The sequence below is a fragment of the Bactrocera neohumeralis genome, chromosome 2 (genome assembly GCF_024586455.1).
Source record: "Bactrocera neohumeralis isolate Rockhampton chromosome 2, APGP_CSIRO_Bneo_wtdbg2-racon-allhic-juicebox.fasta_v2, whole genome shotgun sequence".
Lineage (NCBI taxonomy): Eukaryota > Metazoa > Arthropoda > Insecta > Diptera > Tephritidae > Bactrocera > Bactrocera neohumeralis.
Genome location: NC_065919.1, coordinates 15,220,941 through 15,238,672, shown reverse-complemented (window position 1 = coordinate 15,238,672; position 17,732 = coordinate 15,220,941). Strand labels below are relative to the sequence as shown.

Below are 17,732 nucleotides of genomic sequence, written 5' to 3'. Positions count from 1 at the left end.
AAACCCTGAAAAGCTCTCAAAAAGCACTAAAATTCATACTAATGATAAGTTAAAAGTCCGCATATGAGAGAAACAGGTAAATATTTTTTTAAGTTGAAATAGTTTTTTTTTGTTTTTCGTTTTTTTTTTTAATTTATTTATTTATATTAATTTTTTAAATTTATTTCATTATATTTTTTTTTATAATTTTTTTATTTATTTATATTTTTATTTTCTTTTATGGTGAAATAATTATTTTTGTTTTTATTTTTTTATTTACATAAGATTTTTATACTTATTCCATTAAGTTAATTTTTTTTTATAATGTTTTATATCTACTTTTTTATATAATTTTTATTAAATTAAAAAGTTCATGGCTTTATTGAGATTTTGTTTTTTATATTTTTTTATATATTTTTTTATATATTTTTTTTTTATTATACATATATTTTTTTAATAAATTTCTCAACATACTACTTGTTTTTGAAACTAACAAAATTTTTATTTTTGGTCTACCATTCATTATATTATACGATTTGATTAAAAAACAAATTTTTATTTCAAGTCATTAACACAAAATTAAACAAATTTATTTTAATTATTCAAAAATTTAAAATCGTCAACAAATTTTTTTAATACCTACTTTTTATGATCGCTTAAGATGAAACCTTTATTTTCATTATAAAAACCAGAAAACATTGTTTCAAATGTAAAAACCAAAAATTCTTATTAATTATTTTTTGTCTCTTAACCTACAAATAACTTATCGATAATCGATTAAATTTTATTATTTCTAAGTTTACGGACACATTTTAAGGTATTTCAAATAGATTTTTAAAAACCTTATTTTTCGCATACTTTGCATATTTCAGTTTTTTAATTAATAATTTTGATAATTTTATTGGTAATAAACTTGTCGAGAATCGATTAAATTTTAATATTTATAAATTTGCAAACTATTCAAAAGCATAAATGTATATTCAAAAAGATTGTAGAATTTTATATGTTTCGAAAATTTATTAAAAAAATTTTATTTAATATTTTTGGTAATTTTATTTGTACATTACTTGTCGATAATCGATTAAATTTTAATATTTCTAAATTTACAAACACATTTCAAAAGCATTATATTGTGTGCGTATTCAAATAGATTTTCAAAAATTATGTTTTTCGCAAATTTATTAAATTTTTGTTTATATTTTTGGTCATTTCATTTGTAATCAACTCTTCGATAAACATTTAAATTTTAATATTTGTAAATTTGCACACATTTCAAAAGCATTATTATTCAAAAATATTTTAAAAGTTATATTTTTCGAAAATGTATTTAATTTTTTTAAAAATATTTTTTGTAATTTTATTTGTAAAAAACTTATCGATAATCAATTAAATTTTAATATTTGTAAATTTGCATATATTTTAGATATACATACATATATTTTTAAAGATTTTTCAAAAATTATAAGAATTAATCGATTTTTTCGATTATTTACAGAAACAAAAATTATTATTTTTTTATTTTTATTTTATTACATTTTATTTATTTTTTTTACTTATTTAATCATTTATAACTATTTATTATTTATTCTATTTTTAAAATAAAATTTTATTCATTCTCTAATTATTTGCATATTTGTTTAATATTGAACGATTAATCGATCGACCGACATAAGGGTCACCGATTTGTAAACAAACGGCGATTAAAATCACAATTCTTAGTTACAAAACTCTAAACCTCACTAATACGGCAAACAGATACACTTTTCCTCCACTACACCATACATTACGTGAAGGGCATATAACGCAAGTGTGAATTATAAATGGCACGCAAATAGCGGCGGATGCAAGTGTACGCCTGCACGCATGTACAATAAATATTCAAAAGACATTTTTCAACGCATCTCAACATTTTTCTGCTTTGTTCTATTCATAAACTAGCAGCGTACAACACAAAAAAAAAAAAATAAATAAAAAACGAAAACAAAGCCACATCTAACAATAATACAAATCAAATGACTATAGATTCACTTACGTTTCTTGCCTTTAGCCGCATCGTCGCACACTTGCAGATGCACATCCTCGACACGCACCATCGACGTTTGCGAATTGGTGGACGCGGCGGCGGCTGCTGCTGCCGAGGCCATTGCTGCGTTGCGATGGCGACTCTCCAGCCACGTAGGACGCTGTTGCAGGAAACATTTGCGCCGCTGTGATGATTGTTGCATTTGATGCGTTGCCGTCGGCTGTGCGGTCGCCAAATTTTGTGTTTGCTGCCGCGACACATGTTGCTGTGCACCGCCCGCCTGTGCCTGTGCGGGCGATTGTTTTGATGCTTGCGTTTGCAGTGGCTGCGTTGGCTCCAATGCATGGGCGCGTTGCAAGTGCTGATCGAGTGCGCGTTGCGTGCAGAAACTTTGGCCGCATTGGGCGCATTGGAAGCGCTGTGCGCCGTGCTCTTCGACAATGTGTTGTTGACGTTTTACGCGTCGCGTGAAATGCATCGGGCAGTGGGGACAATTGAATGGCGTCTCCACCGGATGCATGGCAATAATGTGATTGCTATAGTCGAGATTGCTGGTAAACTTGGGGCGTTTGTGACAGAAGCGACAAACCAAATTGACTTTTTGCGAGGATGTGCCAGCGTTGCCGGCATTGCTTGGTTTAGCTGCGATTGTGGCAATTGGTTTTGCTGTTTGCGGTTGCGGATGCGGTTGGATCAATTGTAGTTGCTGCATGGCGGGTTGACGTGCGCGCGTGTGCTGCAACATGCGTACTTGCGGCGTGCCGTGCACTGCTTGCAGTTGTATTTGTTGTTGTGACGGATGTTGTTGTCGTTGTTGGTAGTGCGATGCTGAGGGTGTTGAAGCGCAGCGCGGCGGCCGATTGGCAACCTGCGCGGCGGCTGAGTGTGGCGGTGGTGTGGCGTTGTGCAACTGATAGTGTTGCATGTGGCGCGGAGGCGGCGTCTGATGCATAGTGCGTTGAGCCGAATTCACTGTAGGTGAAGCGATAAATTGTGGATTCAAATTGATGCCGTTCACCTGTACCGTTGACATGTGTGGCAGCGGTTGTCCCGTCATTTGTGGTTGCATGATGACAGCTTGTGGCGCCTGCGACAATTGATATGTGGTCGCCGGCTCAGGTGTGCCGGCGGTTGTGGCGTACAATTGTGGGGTGGCGCCGCTACTGCCGGGTTTGCCGTAATCTTGCGGTATCACAATCATTATTTGTTGCTGCTGTTGTGCTTGTTGTTGGCATGATGGTCGCTGCTGTACTGCGGAGGCAGCGCCTTCAATATAATTCTCGTTCGCATCGACCACCGATGATTTGTTCAACTCGATTGCATGGCGATGCTGTTGTTGTTGTTGGTGGTGATGGCCATGTTGCTGCGCTGTACCAGCCAAATGCGGCGACATACCGGTGGTGGCAATCAAATTGGGCTGATACAAATCGCTGGCGCTAATGTAGTAGGTGGTGGTGCCACCGCCGGCGGCTGGCGCCTCGATGATGGCCGGCGAGAGGCCGGTGAGATCGGCGCTGGACGCCCATTGGATTTCTTGTCCGCTGCCGAGGCCGTGGGCGTACAGGTTCACACCAACGCCCAGATTTTGTATTGGCTGTATGGCGTTGGCCGCTTGTGCCAGTTGCAGTTGCGCCGCCTCGTAAGCGCAGCTGGGCGGCAAGGTGATGTAGTGTTGTTTCTGTTGTTGGCCGGCTTGTGTGTGCGCGTGAGCTTGTGCGTGTTGTTGCTTGGGCGTGGCAAGCACAGTTTGGTGAATGATTTGTGTACGTTGCTGTTGTTGTTGTTTGCGTTGCTGCTCCAACGCCTGTTGTTGTTGTTGCTGTTGTCGCTGCCGTTCACGTTGTTGTTCCAACAGCTGTTGTTGCTGCTGCTGCTGTTGGTGTCGCCGTTGTTGCTCCAACAATTGTTGCTGCATTAGCTGTTCCTGTTGTTGTTGCTCCAACAATTTCTGCTGCATCAGATGCTCTTGTTGTTGCTGCTGTTGCTGCAGCAGCTGCTGTTGTTTGAGTAACTCTTCCTCACGTTGCTGTTGCAGGAGTAGCTCAGCCTGCGGCAGCTGTTGTTGTTGCGCCATTTGTCGTTGTTGAATTAGTTGCTGCGACGGCGCACCATCTGCTGGCAGCATTTGCTGCTGCAACGCATGCTGGTGTTGTTGTTGTTGTTGCGGCTGCGGTACTACATGTTGCTGCTGCCGTCGGTGTTGCTGTTTCTTCTGCACCGCTGCATCCTGCGCTTTATCCTCTTGCGCCTGCGCGCGCGCACGTTGCTCCACCACTCGCTCTGTCTCCTGGATGTCATTCAGCAGCTGCGCGAACGCCGCGCTATCTACTGAATACTCCTTCGTAGAGCCATCGTCTGCACCACACTCTGCGGGTAAGTCCGTTGCAGGCGCATGCACCTGCACACCGTTGTTAGTCTCGTTGACGCAGGCGTTCATGTCAGTGCCCATATACTGTAGAGTATCCGCCTTTGCAACGCCCACCTTGCAATTAGTCGCCTCCTCAAGAGACACCGCCGCTAATGCGTGCATCTCTAAGTCACGCGGGCTTTGCTCATTTTGGCTGCTTGCCGGACTGGCTGACGCATTGTTGGCAGCTGCTCCCACCAACTCAATGTTCTCAAAGCAGGGTATATCATTTTGGAAGCCGATCAACTCCGACTGTGTACTGTCTTCCGTGAAGCATTCACCGTATTTATTGCCATATTGCTTGCCATAACCAGCAGCGGCACCCTGCGCTTGCTTCGTCGACTGCTGCTGATGTGTCGGTGGACCGACGGACATCGGCGCCGATAGTGGTGATGGCTCTGACATTTGTCCACTGCTTACGCTTGCCGGTTCCATATGCATGTGTTGGACGTAAGGGCTGGAGGCCACCGACAAGCTGCCACCACCGCCGGCCATGCTGCTGCTGCCTACACTGCCGACGCCTCCGAGCGGACTTTCGGCATACATGCTGTGTGTAGGCGTGGTTGGTGGCTCGGAGAGTGGCGAGTACACGGATTGTGCGAAAAAGTCATCGGCACTGGACGAGACTGGCGTGTAAATGTGTTGATCCTGCATTTCGTTAAGTATACCACTTAGTGTGTTCTCCACATCCTGCATCTCACTCAAGTTTGTTTCGCTTAGCAGCTGTGTATGTTGCTGTGTTGCAACTGTCTCGGCCTCAGCTTCAGCGAGTAATGCAGCGGTCACTTCGCCGGCTGGTAAGGTGGCTTGCAATTCGTTGGCTTGCGGCGCTTCGGACTCATCAGCGAACTCAGGCGCGAATTCACTTATGAATTCATGCAATTTTGCATCAGTCAAAGTTTCCGTGGACGCTGGGGTCTGTGTTGAAATTGTTGGTACGGCGCAGCTCGAATATAAAGCATTGTTGTTCGATAGACATTCTACGCGCCGATTCGGACTTGACCCAGTACCGTCGCTGAAACCCATAAAATCACTTTGCTCGCTCTCATACTGGCTGCTGCCGCAAGCATAGCCGCTGTAAGGCATGAGTTGTGCCTTAGTGGCATCGGCTTGGAACTGCGCTGCTTGTGCGTTAACTTTCGAAATTTGGCCTTCGTTAGCTGACTGCATGTCGCTGGCATGCGGTAGTTCAGTCGATGTTATGGAACCTTCAGACACACCATCTCTATTACTGTGCATGTTATTATTTTCCTTGGCTTGTGCAGGCTCTCTGGCATCAACTTTTTTATGGCCGAGCTCAGCTGTTTCTGCCATCTCTGTCTCTTGGGAACTCGTCGTCAGTTTTTCTGTCAAAGCTGACACTTTAGACGTCTCAGTTGCCGTTGCGGTGTCGGATAAGGTCGCTTTGATTGGTGTTTTCTGCACGTTTGATGTTTTCAGGAATTTCTTTTGGAAATCGGCAGAAAGTATAGAGAGCGGTACGCGCACTATTAGCTGATTACGTAAGAGAACGGACACTGGCTGGGTGTTTGCGCTTGAAGCTGATGATGGCGTTGTGAGCGTTGTCGTCTTTGCCATCACAGGTGACGATGAAGATTTTGTGGGTGACTCTATAATATCCGATTTCACTGGAGAGGTAAACAACGAAGACTTTGTTGTGTTGGACATAAGTGTAGAAAAGGTCTTTAGAGACATTGAGGTGGCAGGCGCAGCTTTAGTTGGCGTCAACTTAACGGCAGAAATTGACGGCTTATCAGTAGTTGAGGCTTCAGCGGTATTCACTGGTTCACTTTGAGTTAATGTGAGCGCTGGTAAAACGGGTGGGAAAGACACTATTTGGCTGGGCAAAGTCATGCCCGAGCTTGAGCCGACCGACGTGCCAGATGTAGAGGTCATTGCGACGCTCTTCTTATTCTTATCACAATTTTCTTTGGTGGACTCACCACAAGTATTGACGTTCAATATATTTACATTATCTATTACCATTTTGCCCTTATTTTGGCTGATAAGTTGTGGCGGTAGGGTGGTGTTGTCTGGTTTGTGTATCACATTTGGCGCGTGCTCGTCCTCCGTTGTGGCTGCGTCATCAGTCAAGTTGCAGTTTTCGCGACAGCACGAGCGTTTTGGACGGAAGCGACGTCGCTTTTGAGATTCACTGCTCGGTACCTCTACATTCTGTGGCTTGGACAAGCTGCCAACGACATGATAACGCGCTGCTGTCAGTGGGCGTGGCAAAGCGCATTGAGAATTCGGCGTAAGGCTTGTTTTATCAGAAGTTTGTTTGGTGGCGCACGAGTCACACGCTTCCGGAAGTTTCTCTTGGACTAACTTCAAAATAATGGGCATCACTTTGCCGTCGGTGGCATTGTCACGTCGTTTCGTTTCCTCTAATAATTTTCGTCGCTTCTTAATACGTTTGCTGCGTCGCTCTATGCAAATTCCGCCTGCGGTTGTCGTGTTACTATCTCCATCTGTGCTGTAAGCCGTCTCAGTTAGGTATAATTCAGTCTTTTGGGTTTCGGTGGGCATCACAAACGGTGTTGGTTCGCTTGGTGTGGGCGGTAGTAGTTGATCTTCTACAATATCCATAGAAGTTTCTTTCTGTAGGCTTTCCTTCATTTCGGCTTTGGTGCGCCAAGGTGAGCGCGTAGATTGTGAGCCTTCGTTTTCATCGGCTGCTAGTTTACGTTTGAGCACTAAGCGTGCATTGGACACGTCTTCAGTTGCGTCCGTGACTTTTAATGCTATGTATTCTTTGTCTATTAGCGGATCTGTGTGAACATCTGTTTCGTTCGTGTGTTGCATTGCAACTGTTGCGGCTGATGCCGTCATAGACTTTGTCACCTCTTCGTACAACTCAGTGGCTTCTAAGCGCCGTAAGCGTACAAAACATGAGGGTAGCCGTGTCACCGACTCAGCCTTATCTACGTCAACAACACAATCGGTTGACGCACTCTCTGTGCGTGAGTGTTTATCGAAACAAGGGTGGCGAGAGCGTGCACGCCATTTAAGTCGTCGACGACCACGACGCGCTGTCGCATAATAGGAGAATGTTGGTTGTGTTGGTAGCGTCATAGAGTCAGCGCCTTCCGCTATACTACTAGTGTCAATATCGTTGCTGGCCGTCGCCACTGTGGTTGCCTCATCATCGAGCAGAGCGGTCGCGCGCTCAGACGTTAGTTTTGTAAGGCTACGTCGTACTTGCTTCTTCTTGTAATGTATAGCGGTGAAAGCCGCCGCGGCGGCCGATGTAGAGGCAGGCGAGTTGGCGAGCAAGTGGACGATGGGTCCCTTCAGTGTACGTCGCAGCTTGTGCTGCATGTGGCGACGTGCGAGCGAACGACATTTCGGCGAGGTGCTGTAAGCTTTAAGCGCAGCTTTCGTTATGAAAGCGGATACCGCGCTCTCCGAGTTGGGATCTATTGCGGTTGCGGTTTCTAGTAGTTCGGTTTCTGCTGAGAACACAGTGGTAATAGTTTCAATGTTGTCTTTGTGCTCAGCTGTTGTTGGTCTTGGCTGTTCAACTGTTGCCATTAGCGTTTCAACGCCTTCATCATCACCATTACCATCAGCGTCTACGGTAACAGACACATTTTCAGCAGCCAAACGTTCATCAGTTTGCAAATGATGCTTACCGCCAACACCGCAGCCGTCGTCCTGTACATTACTCAGACTCGAAGTGCGATTCAAGCTTGAATTTAAAGTGTTGCCAGCAACTCCCTTATTATTAGCCCCAACTACCGCCGACGTCGCCGCCTTGCTTGCATCAGTTTCACTGGCAATTATCTGCAAAGCAGCCGCACCATCTTTCACAGCCTCGTTGTTGCACGTCGTCGTATTCGTCGTTGTTGCCGGCAAAATTGGCAAATTACTAATCTCGGACGCTTCCACTGTTTGTTTACTGCTTTGTACATCATTCGTCGGTGCTTTAGTTAACTCTACCGCCGCCGTCACCGCCACCGCCACCGCTGCCGCCGCCGCTGTAGTCGCGCTCGTTTCGGCATTATTAGCAATTGTTGGTGTTTTTGTGACCGCTTGACCGCTAATCGGTTTCTGTTGCACCGACGATGTGTCGACGTCCATTGGTGTTGCCTTAGCAGTGTTAACAACAACAGCTGGTTGTAACAAATCGACGACGTGGTCGTCGTCTACCTTGTTGTGCCGCGTTGAACTCGAAATTTCAGTCAGAGGCTCATCTGTGATAGCTTTAACAACATTGCCGCCGCAATCACCGCCACAACGCGCTATTAACGTGTCCGCATCACATGAGATCGCCGCCACCGCCTCCGTCTCTATCACCCCTTTAGTCGTCGCTGTGTACGAGTGGGCGTGTCGCGTATCCATAAATACTGCTGCTGACGCGATTTCCGCTTCTGTTTCTCGTTCTCCTTCGCGTACACATTCGCCAACATCGTCTCGTATCCGTTCCCGCTCCCTTGCACGTTTCTCGCGTTGCACACAATTTTCGGCATGCTTTGGCTCGCCGCTCGAGTACGTCGGAGATGGAGTTGGAGACGCGCATAGCGACGCCGTTTTGGCTATGGCCTCCACAGACTGGTCGGCGTCGGTCGGCATTTCGTCGTCTGTCCGCGCCAATGCCTCATTTTTCACCTCATCGTCATCATCATCATCAACGTCATTAACAGCGGCAAGACAATCATCTGCTCGCGCCTCATCTTTCAACCGTGCGGCCAAGGATAATTCATCCTCATTGCTTGCTTGCTGGCAACTAATCGGCCTTTTGCGCGCCGATCGCGTTCGCATCAACACAGTCGTTGGATTTGTTGGTGAGGCTGTTCTCTTGTTGGCTTTTGTACGTTCCGCCGCCGTTGTGGGCTTAAAAATAATATGCGTTGCCAGCAGTGACTCTTGATCGACGCTTCGACCGCCACGCCGCCTATTTACATCACGTCCCAGAGCCGCTTCAACATCCAACGTCGTCAAATCATTGTTTGGCACTTTCGTTTTGGGCTTTGTTGGTTCAACGCCCAGTAATGGCTTTTGTATCGCGCAAGGGGAGGACGTTCGTACCGTAGCTATTGTGGTTGTTGCTGTAGTTGTTGCGGCGATTGCTGTCTTCTCTGCAGCAGACAACTTGAACGTCTCACTGCTGTTGCCATTACCGCTCAGACTCGTCGTCGTATTATTAGCCGCATTGCCGGTATGGCCGGGTTTGGCAGCATTGGCCGCATTAACGTTGAGTTCCAGCCCCGTACGCGGAGATTTGCTGTAGTTATCGTTAATTAAATCGTTGCCAATGTCCAACACCGGTGGCAGATTCACGCTCAACGCGGTCTCCAGCTCGTCTGTGGTTTGCGTCTCCTGGTTGCGCCGGCTTTGGCAATTATTTGGCTTCGATTTCGTCTGCGGAGGCAGCGCGGTCGGCTGTTCCTCCGTTTGCTCGGCCGCCACTCGCGCCAACAGCTCTTCATATTCCCAACACTGGGTTTTGTCGAAAAGCGAACGCAATCTGATTTGTACCTTGAGGCATTTACGACGAAACTTGTGGATAATGTAGAATTGCGCGCTACATTTCGAGCAGATACGCTGTGGCAGTCCATCATTGGATTTTATCTGGAAGAGGTGAGCAAAAAAAAAACAAGACATAAGAAATAATAAATAAACGAGTGTATATTAAAGAAATTGTTGCTTATTAATGTTCAGTTTGCTCAAAATGTGAATGCATCAACTCTATACAACAAATGTACAGTGTGTTTTTGTTTAAGGATCGCGAGCACTTTGCTATCGGCTGTGTTCGCTCGCTCGTTCGAAGGTGTTGAAAATCGCTAAATATTCGTATAATAAAAGAATACCCGGCAACACCCAGTTTGGCAGTGCGGTTCTTGTTGATGTTGATGCTGATGCTGCATTTGTTGTTGTTGTTGTTATTTGGCGAAGAGGGCACAGCGTGTAAACAAATGACGTCAAATGCCGACTGCCGAAACAATTATGCCCCGTCGCGAGTTCTTCCACATAATGCCATGCCCCCGTGCCATGGCCTGTCTGGCCATGAGTACTTGCCGCTGCTGATCTTCTATAGTAATTTAGTAGCTCCGATTTTTGTTGTTGCTCTTTGATTTCAATATGTTTTGTTTTTGAATTTTTGCCGGCCACATTTGCATACCTTTCGAGAAGTAGTTATACGGTTTAATGCAGGTTTATGGTAATGGCGTGCCATTTTTACATCATCACTACCTACATACACACGCTCACATGTACGTATGTGCATACATTAGTGTTTATTTGCATATGTATGTATATGACAATGGTTCATTGCTTTGGTTGACCACAAATGTGACAACGAAATTGAAAACTAACTGGAAGCATGTCAAATCGTGCAGAACCAGAAGCTCGGCACGGTCTAAAATGTATGTATTTGAGGCAGTGAAGAGTCCAGACACACATTCAAACGTATGCACACTCAGTTGTAGTTAAATTTAAATTGCCTTTCACATCTGTCTTTGAAATTGTCTTGCAATGAATTCCAACCTAACCTAAAAGCCGCGCTTTCATTGAGTAAGAAGAGCGCAGCCTCTTCCGAAATATTTGTAGCGAAGCATGAAATTTTGTTTTGTCCATGTTCTTAATCAATTTTTGCACGCTTAGTATTATTATTAATTAAAAAATTACCAAAATCATGTGGAAATCGGTTTTGATTTGTATGGCAAGATAGTTGGTTATATAACAGCACGTCTTTCAGACGGAAGTGAATCGCATGCAAAACATGTGTACGGTGATAGATCTGGCAAAATATTATAATGAGTTAATTTCCAAATAGGAAATTGTTATTCGGCACGGACGAAGGCGCTCAGAGCTACATTATCTTCAGTGGAGTACTGAAAGGCTCGGTTTTAGGCCCACTACTATGGAACCTGATGTACGACGGGGCGCTAAGGATACCGCCGATGGCTTGCTACGATGATTCTAGAGCTGGCTGCGCAGAAAACAGTAGTCTTGCTCATAAGCTCCAGGAAAATTGAAGAAAAGATATCGCTCACCATAGGAGAATGTGAGAACACTTCACAGCCACAGTCGAAGTACCTTGGTGTAGTAGTGGACACAAGACTCAAATTCAAGGAGCACGTGGAAAATACGACATGTAAAGCAAATTTCACCAGGCACCGATTGACATCCAGAGAGATGAATTCGTGCGAATATATAACTTATCAGCGACGTCTACGCAGCAAAAAGAGAGGAGAGAATCAAAAGCAGCGCAATGTGACAGCAACGGTGCCAAACTTCATGCAAAGCACGATGGACCCACAGACAGATTCCGGATATACATTCGTGAATAGATAGACAACATGGAGAATTGGATTGCCACCAGACTCAAATACTCACTGGTCATAGGTGCTTTAGAAGCTCTAGAAGACTCTGAAAACGTACTCGTATCATTGCCCTCGATTTTCAAGTATAAGGGAAAAGCTGAAAACCACACATGGAAGTAGTTTCACGGTGGAAAATTTGCACTGCACTTATGTGCGGGTTCTCTTGAAAATGAAAAGCTATCAGCGAAATCACTCTTCACAGCTATAATGTGATTTTAATACCCACAAACTGGTTGGAGGGTTCGACTTCAGACCGCAAAAAAATTATATGTCGTTAATATCTGATCTTAAAATGCAAGATCGGTTAGGAGATCACTCAAATTTTTATAATTGGAACCCTTAATCACAAAGATCTCAAAAAAGCACAGTAACACAGCTGTTCAAACAATCCTTAGACCTCCTCAAGGTATTAGAAGGAAAAAATGGATACAAAAGTTCCTACGCGGCTCAAAATATTGGTTAAATTAATGAAAAATGTTAAACTCAGCAGCCGTGCTTAAATTTTTATAAAGAGGTCAAAGAATTTAGGAATATCGTTCAGTTCTAGATCATTAAAACGCTGCAAGTTTTTCGAAGCGCTTCAGAATGTCAACGAACTAGGCAAACCGGTAATACTTATAGACTATATAGACTATATAGAAAAACTTAAAACGAAAATATTGGAAGGACCATATTTTTTCTTCCCTCAAAAAGTGGAGCCATACGCCAAGAACACCAAAAGTACAGATAGAGTTTATGTCTCAGAAACGTATCCACAAAAAAAAGTTTAAGGTAGCGAGACAATCTAAAAGCATTCGAGTTCGCTAAAAAGACCTAAAAAGACGAATCTCAAACCAGAAAAGAGGCCAAAAGTATAGAGTTTGTGTCCCAAACATGAATTCACCACAAAAAGCTTGAGGTCGCGGCAGGACAATTTAAAAACATTCAATTTCGAATTCGAACTAAATATTCACAGGAGGAATAAAGACATAGGACGAAGATAAGAGTAAGAAATTTTATAAGGAAAAAAGAACTATATGGGATTAAACAGCGAAAAGCACCTAAAAAGTAGAATCTCAGTCCAAATAATAGGCTTTTTTAGGTCTCGGTACATTCTAAAAGCATTCCGACTCTCTAGTTTCTGGAAAAAGGCTCTAAAATTTCTCCTCACGCGAGCAGTCTAGAAACAAGCCTCAACCACCAATAAGAAAACAAAGGTTTATAAACGGCACCTAAGGTATAAAAGCACTTTGTATGGAAATCATGTGAGAGTCGCTGTATTAGCAAACTCTTCTACAGGTTTTAGTTGGCCAGCATAACAAATAAGCCGGGCTCTACACTGGTTACAAGCAAAACTAAGCGGATGCGAGCAAAAGAGTGATACCGAGAATTTATTTCAATTCTTGAGAATTGTTTGGAAATCTAAGAAACTGACTGAACTACGAAGATCTTCAAACCTCAACCGGATGTAAGCTAACCTCAAACTCTGTATAACTAAGTGGTCGCTAATTAGCAGGTTTTCATAATTGTTAGTGTTATTGCAAACAAAGGCCAGCAAAACAGCTGGAGACAACCACTAAACTGCAAAAGATCACACATGTCAAATAAAATTTAAACACGAGTAATCAAGGATAATACTTTTGAACTTCATGCAAGTGATTAAGCGCTGATGCTTAACAATCTAATCCGCTTAAACCACGCATTACTTAATGGTTGAATGCATTTTTAAATTGCTGTTGTTGTTGTTGTTGGCTAACTGCAAACGCAGGACATTTCGTGGACTGCACACGCAACCAACTGCGCAAAGCAAGCAGGCTAACTGAAAGCTTAGCTGCAACCAACCGCAGGTGGCACAGAGAGAGAGAAAGAGAGAGAGAGAGAGAGAGAGAGAGAGGGAGTGCTGAAATGTAGGTAAGTGGAGCGGAGAGTGGGATAACACGCACAGCTGGTTGTCACATTGAATTGGCCGCAATCAAGTAGCGCCGTTGATCCTGCTGCTATTTGTCCTTTTAAATTGTTTAACAGCTGTAGTTAAATAAAACTAATTGACCATGATTATTTAAACAGGCAGGCACGTATACACATACATATATACACACATACACACATACATACAAAAATACATGCATATTTATTTAGATAAGCCTACAATGCATGTTCCTTAAGTTGGCGACTCTCACGTGCGACTTAGCAAATCAACAAGAAGAGGATATAAAGGATATATTTGATTATATGTATACACATACATATATTTGTGTGTGTATAAGCATGCGTTTTTGAAGGAAAGCGTTTAGTAATAGGCTAGACTGCTTGACCAGCATTGTATGGCAGGAGTTAGCCATGCGAAAAATATTATATTTTTAATTTACGCACAAGTCGTTAGGGCGTTGAAACTCTTTTATACCCTAAACGCGGTATAATAAGTTTGCCATTTAGTTGCTCAGTTTTTGAGATATCGAACTGAAATTTTGTATACGTGCTTTTTTCACCAAGACGCTACTCATTTGTAGTAATCGCTGATAACGCACCACTATAGCATATAGCTGTCATACAAACTGATTGATCAAAATCGAGTTTTTATATGACAAATTTTTTATTTGAGTAATTATCTGCACGAAATTTGGTATAGTTGACTCACTACGATAGCGCTGCAAATCAACGAAAAATTTTTTTAGATCGGATCACTTTATCATATAGCTGCCATATAAGCTGGTCGTTCAAAATCGAGTGCTTGTATAGAAAAAAATTTTAGCTGACAATTTATATTCACGAAATTAGGCATAGATTATTCTATAAGGCAGTGCTACAAGCCTTGAAAAAATTTTTCAGATTGGACCACTCTAGCATATAGCTGCCATATAAACTGATCGTTCAAAATCAAGATAAAGATATTTTTATTAACTTTTATGCTATAAGAAATGCAACTGTGAAGGGTATTGTCGCTTCGCTGCAGTCGATGATGACGTTTTTACTTGTTTTTTCGTTTTCGTTTTCGTTTATTTTTTATTTAGTTTTTTTGAGGTTATGTTTTTGCCCTCACTCATTTTTATGGACTTGTAAGCGAGCTATAAAGCGTGCATAATTTTTAATAATAGCTGAAATGAAAAATATGAAAGCAATCAGCGGGGAGGTGATCGTTTATAGAACAAATACGCACACTAACACACACACGCGCATTCATATGTACATAAATGTGATGTAATCAGGCGATTGATTGTTCTACTTGTTGTTAATTGGGCTGATCTCTTAACACCAGCGATTAGCAAACAAAGCACGCACACTATACCCTCCGAGAACTCACAAAAAAAAAACGACCGAAAAAAGAGGGTACGAAAACCGTTGCGGTAGAGGTACGAGTCTCGAAGCAGAGGAAGTGGCTGAAGAAGCAACCACACACAACCAACCACCTGTTTATTATTCAAAACACTGTATTGTATGTCAATTAGGCGATGTCAGTTCAGAGCGTTTTCAACAAGTAATTGACAACATTGTTGGAACACGAGTAAACCGCCTATCCTCCCCTGGACTGGTTAAGCGCATAATGCTTAAGTATAGTAAGTAGAGTGCTCGAGCACATCCTTGCTATTGTATTAAATAAAATTAGTTCACTTGCACACACATATGTATATATTATATATAAACACATATATATATTATATATACATACATATTATATATATAGATATACAAATATATATATTGAATACAGCAAACCACACAAGGAACTCAAAATTGCTGCAATTTCATTGGTGGAAGGTAGAAACGATCTAGTAGCGCTTCGGTGACTCATTAAGGGGGGCCGCGGTACGAACAGAGCTATTTGAGAACAAAGGTAAGCGTTGAGAGCACAATGTTAAGAGCCTTTGCGGCGCTGCCAGAGTGAATTTGATGGTTGTGCAAAAGTTAAAATGAAATACAACAAAAATGAAGGTAAGAAAACAACAAAAATAGAAGTAAAAAGTACACAAAAAAAAACAATAAAAAAAATAAAAAACTTACGAAATAGCGCAAAAATAGTTTGAAGTCTACGACAGTTAACGCTAAGACACACACACAAACACAGATAAATGAGCACACACACATACGCTCACAAATACATATGTATATACATATGCACATATACATATGTATATGTATATACATGAAATGTCTATGCGCTGAAATGTAATGCCAAACCACTGAGGCATGGCTAATTTGGATTATATAGGGGTTCATCTAATTGTTATTACTCAAGTGAGCGGACGTCGCACAACAGCCTAAACTGCTGCTAATATATACTATGTACACATGTACACGGTAGTGCAACTATGCAAGATAAGTCAGCATTAAATATGTAGCAAAAGAGGCAGTCAGGAGCAGTCTGAACCACAAAAAGCCACCTGCTCGAATAGTTGAATGAAAAAAACAACGAAATTTTCAACAGAATTGTTTCAAAACCAACTAACCATTAGAGCATGTTATTTATTTTTCCTTACTCTGGCTTGTCGATGTTGAGCTGCGGGCGTTTTGTGTCACGAAACTTGTGCTGTGCGCCCTAAAATATGCGTCGTGAAGCGACTTCCTCTTCTGCATGAAGGGGTTTTTGTGGGAGAAGAATTGTTAAAAATGCACACAAGTGCTGAGAAATTTTTAAAATTGAAGCAGAAAATATTTAAAATTTGCTAAAGGTTTTAAAAATAGAAATAGAAAATATTTAAAATTTGTTGGAAGTACAATTTTATTAAAAAACTTAAAAAAATATACGGAAATAGTTTGAAAAAATATATTTACTTTTTGGAAGAAATTTTAATTGTTAAATAATGATTAAAAAAATTCACAATAACTGATTTTGAAGTCAATATTTATTGAAATATTATATAATAAATACTTAATGTAAAATTTGGAAATACATATCGTCACCTAAAATGCAAAATAACGTAACAACATTTTCGAAAATTTACAGTGGCATGAATGTAACACAAAATAAAATGGAAAAAGAGGGGAAAACAAATTTAATATTGGTTAAAACTGGTTCATATATTAGCGCAGAATCTGGAAATGTTGGACATATGTAATATTATGTATGCAATTTGAAGTAGTGATTCAAGCGTAATCAATAAGACACGTTATTTTGCATTTCAGGTGACGATATATAGGATCAGTCAAGTCTTTGTATGGAAAACTTTTTTATTTTACAAGATATCTTCATGAAATTTGGCATGGATTCTTTTTTAAGAACATGCTACAACTTCCGAAAAAATTGTTCTGATCGGACGATTACAACATAGAGTTGCCAAACAAACTGATCGGTCAATATCAAATCTTTGTGTGGAAAACTTTTTTTATTTTTTAAGATATCTTCATGAAATTTGGCACAAATTATTAACTAAGACAATGCCACAATCTCCGAATAAATTGTTCAGATCAAGCGTCTATAACATATAGCTGCCATACAAATTTACCGATCAAAATCTAGTTTATATATGGAAAATATTTTTATTTTACAAGATATTTTCATAAAATTTTGCAAGATTTTTTTTTAAGGACACACATATTTTTCGAAAGTATTGTTCAGATCGAACGACTATAACATATAGTTGCCATACAAACGAATCGATCAAAATCAAGTTTTTGTAAGGAAAACTGTTTTATTTGTTAAGATGCATTCACGAAATTTGGCAAGAATTATTAAACAAGGCAATGCTACATTCTCCAACCAAATTATTGAGATCGAACGAGTATAACATATAGCTGCCAAACAAACTGACCGATTAAAATCAAGTCTTTCTATGGAAACCTTTTTATTTGTGAAGAATATTTTAGCCCAACGTGCTTTTTTTTGTTTTATTTTTATTTTTTATTTAATTTACCATTTTTATGTAACAAAAAATTCCTTAAAAAATATCAAAATTGAATATTCTAATATCAAAATTGCAATAAGCTTAATAAGCACGACTATGTATCTTCAACAAATGCATTTCAATCTAGTTTTTAAAAATAGCATTTCTACTTTTCTACATACATATGTACATATGTA

General features: G+C 41.2%; 1 protein-coding gene across 1 annotated transcript in view; it reads right to left on the bottom strand.

The window, feature by feature from the left end:
• LOC126767281 (uncharacterized) overlaps positions 1 to 17,732 on the bottom strand; it is a 227,651-nt gene that overhangs the window by 25,964 nt on the left and 183,955 nt on the right. Inside the window, exon 3 of the mRNA XM_050484844.1 lies at positions 2,012 to 9,983. Within this exon, the coding sequence (XP_050340801.1) occupies positions 2,012 to 9,983 (7,972 nt within the window). The remainder of the gene's footprint in view (positions 1 to 2,011; positions 9,984 to 17,732) is intronic.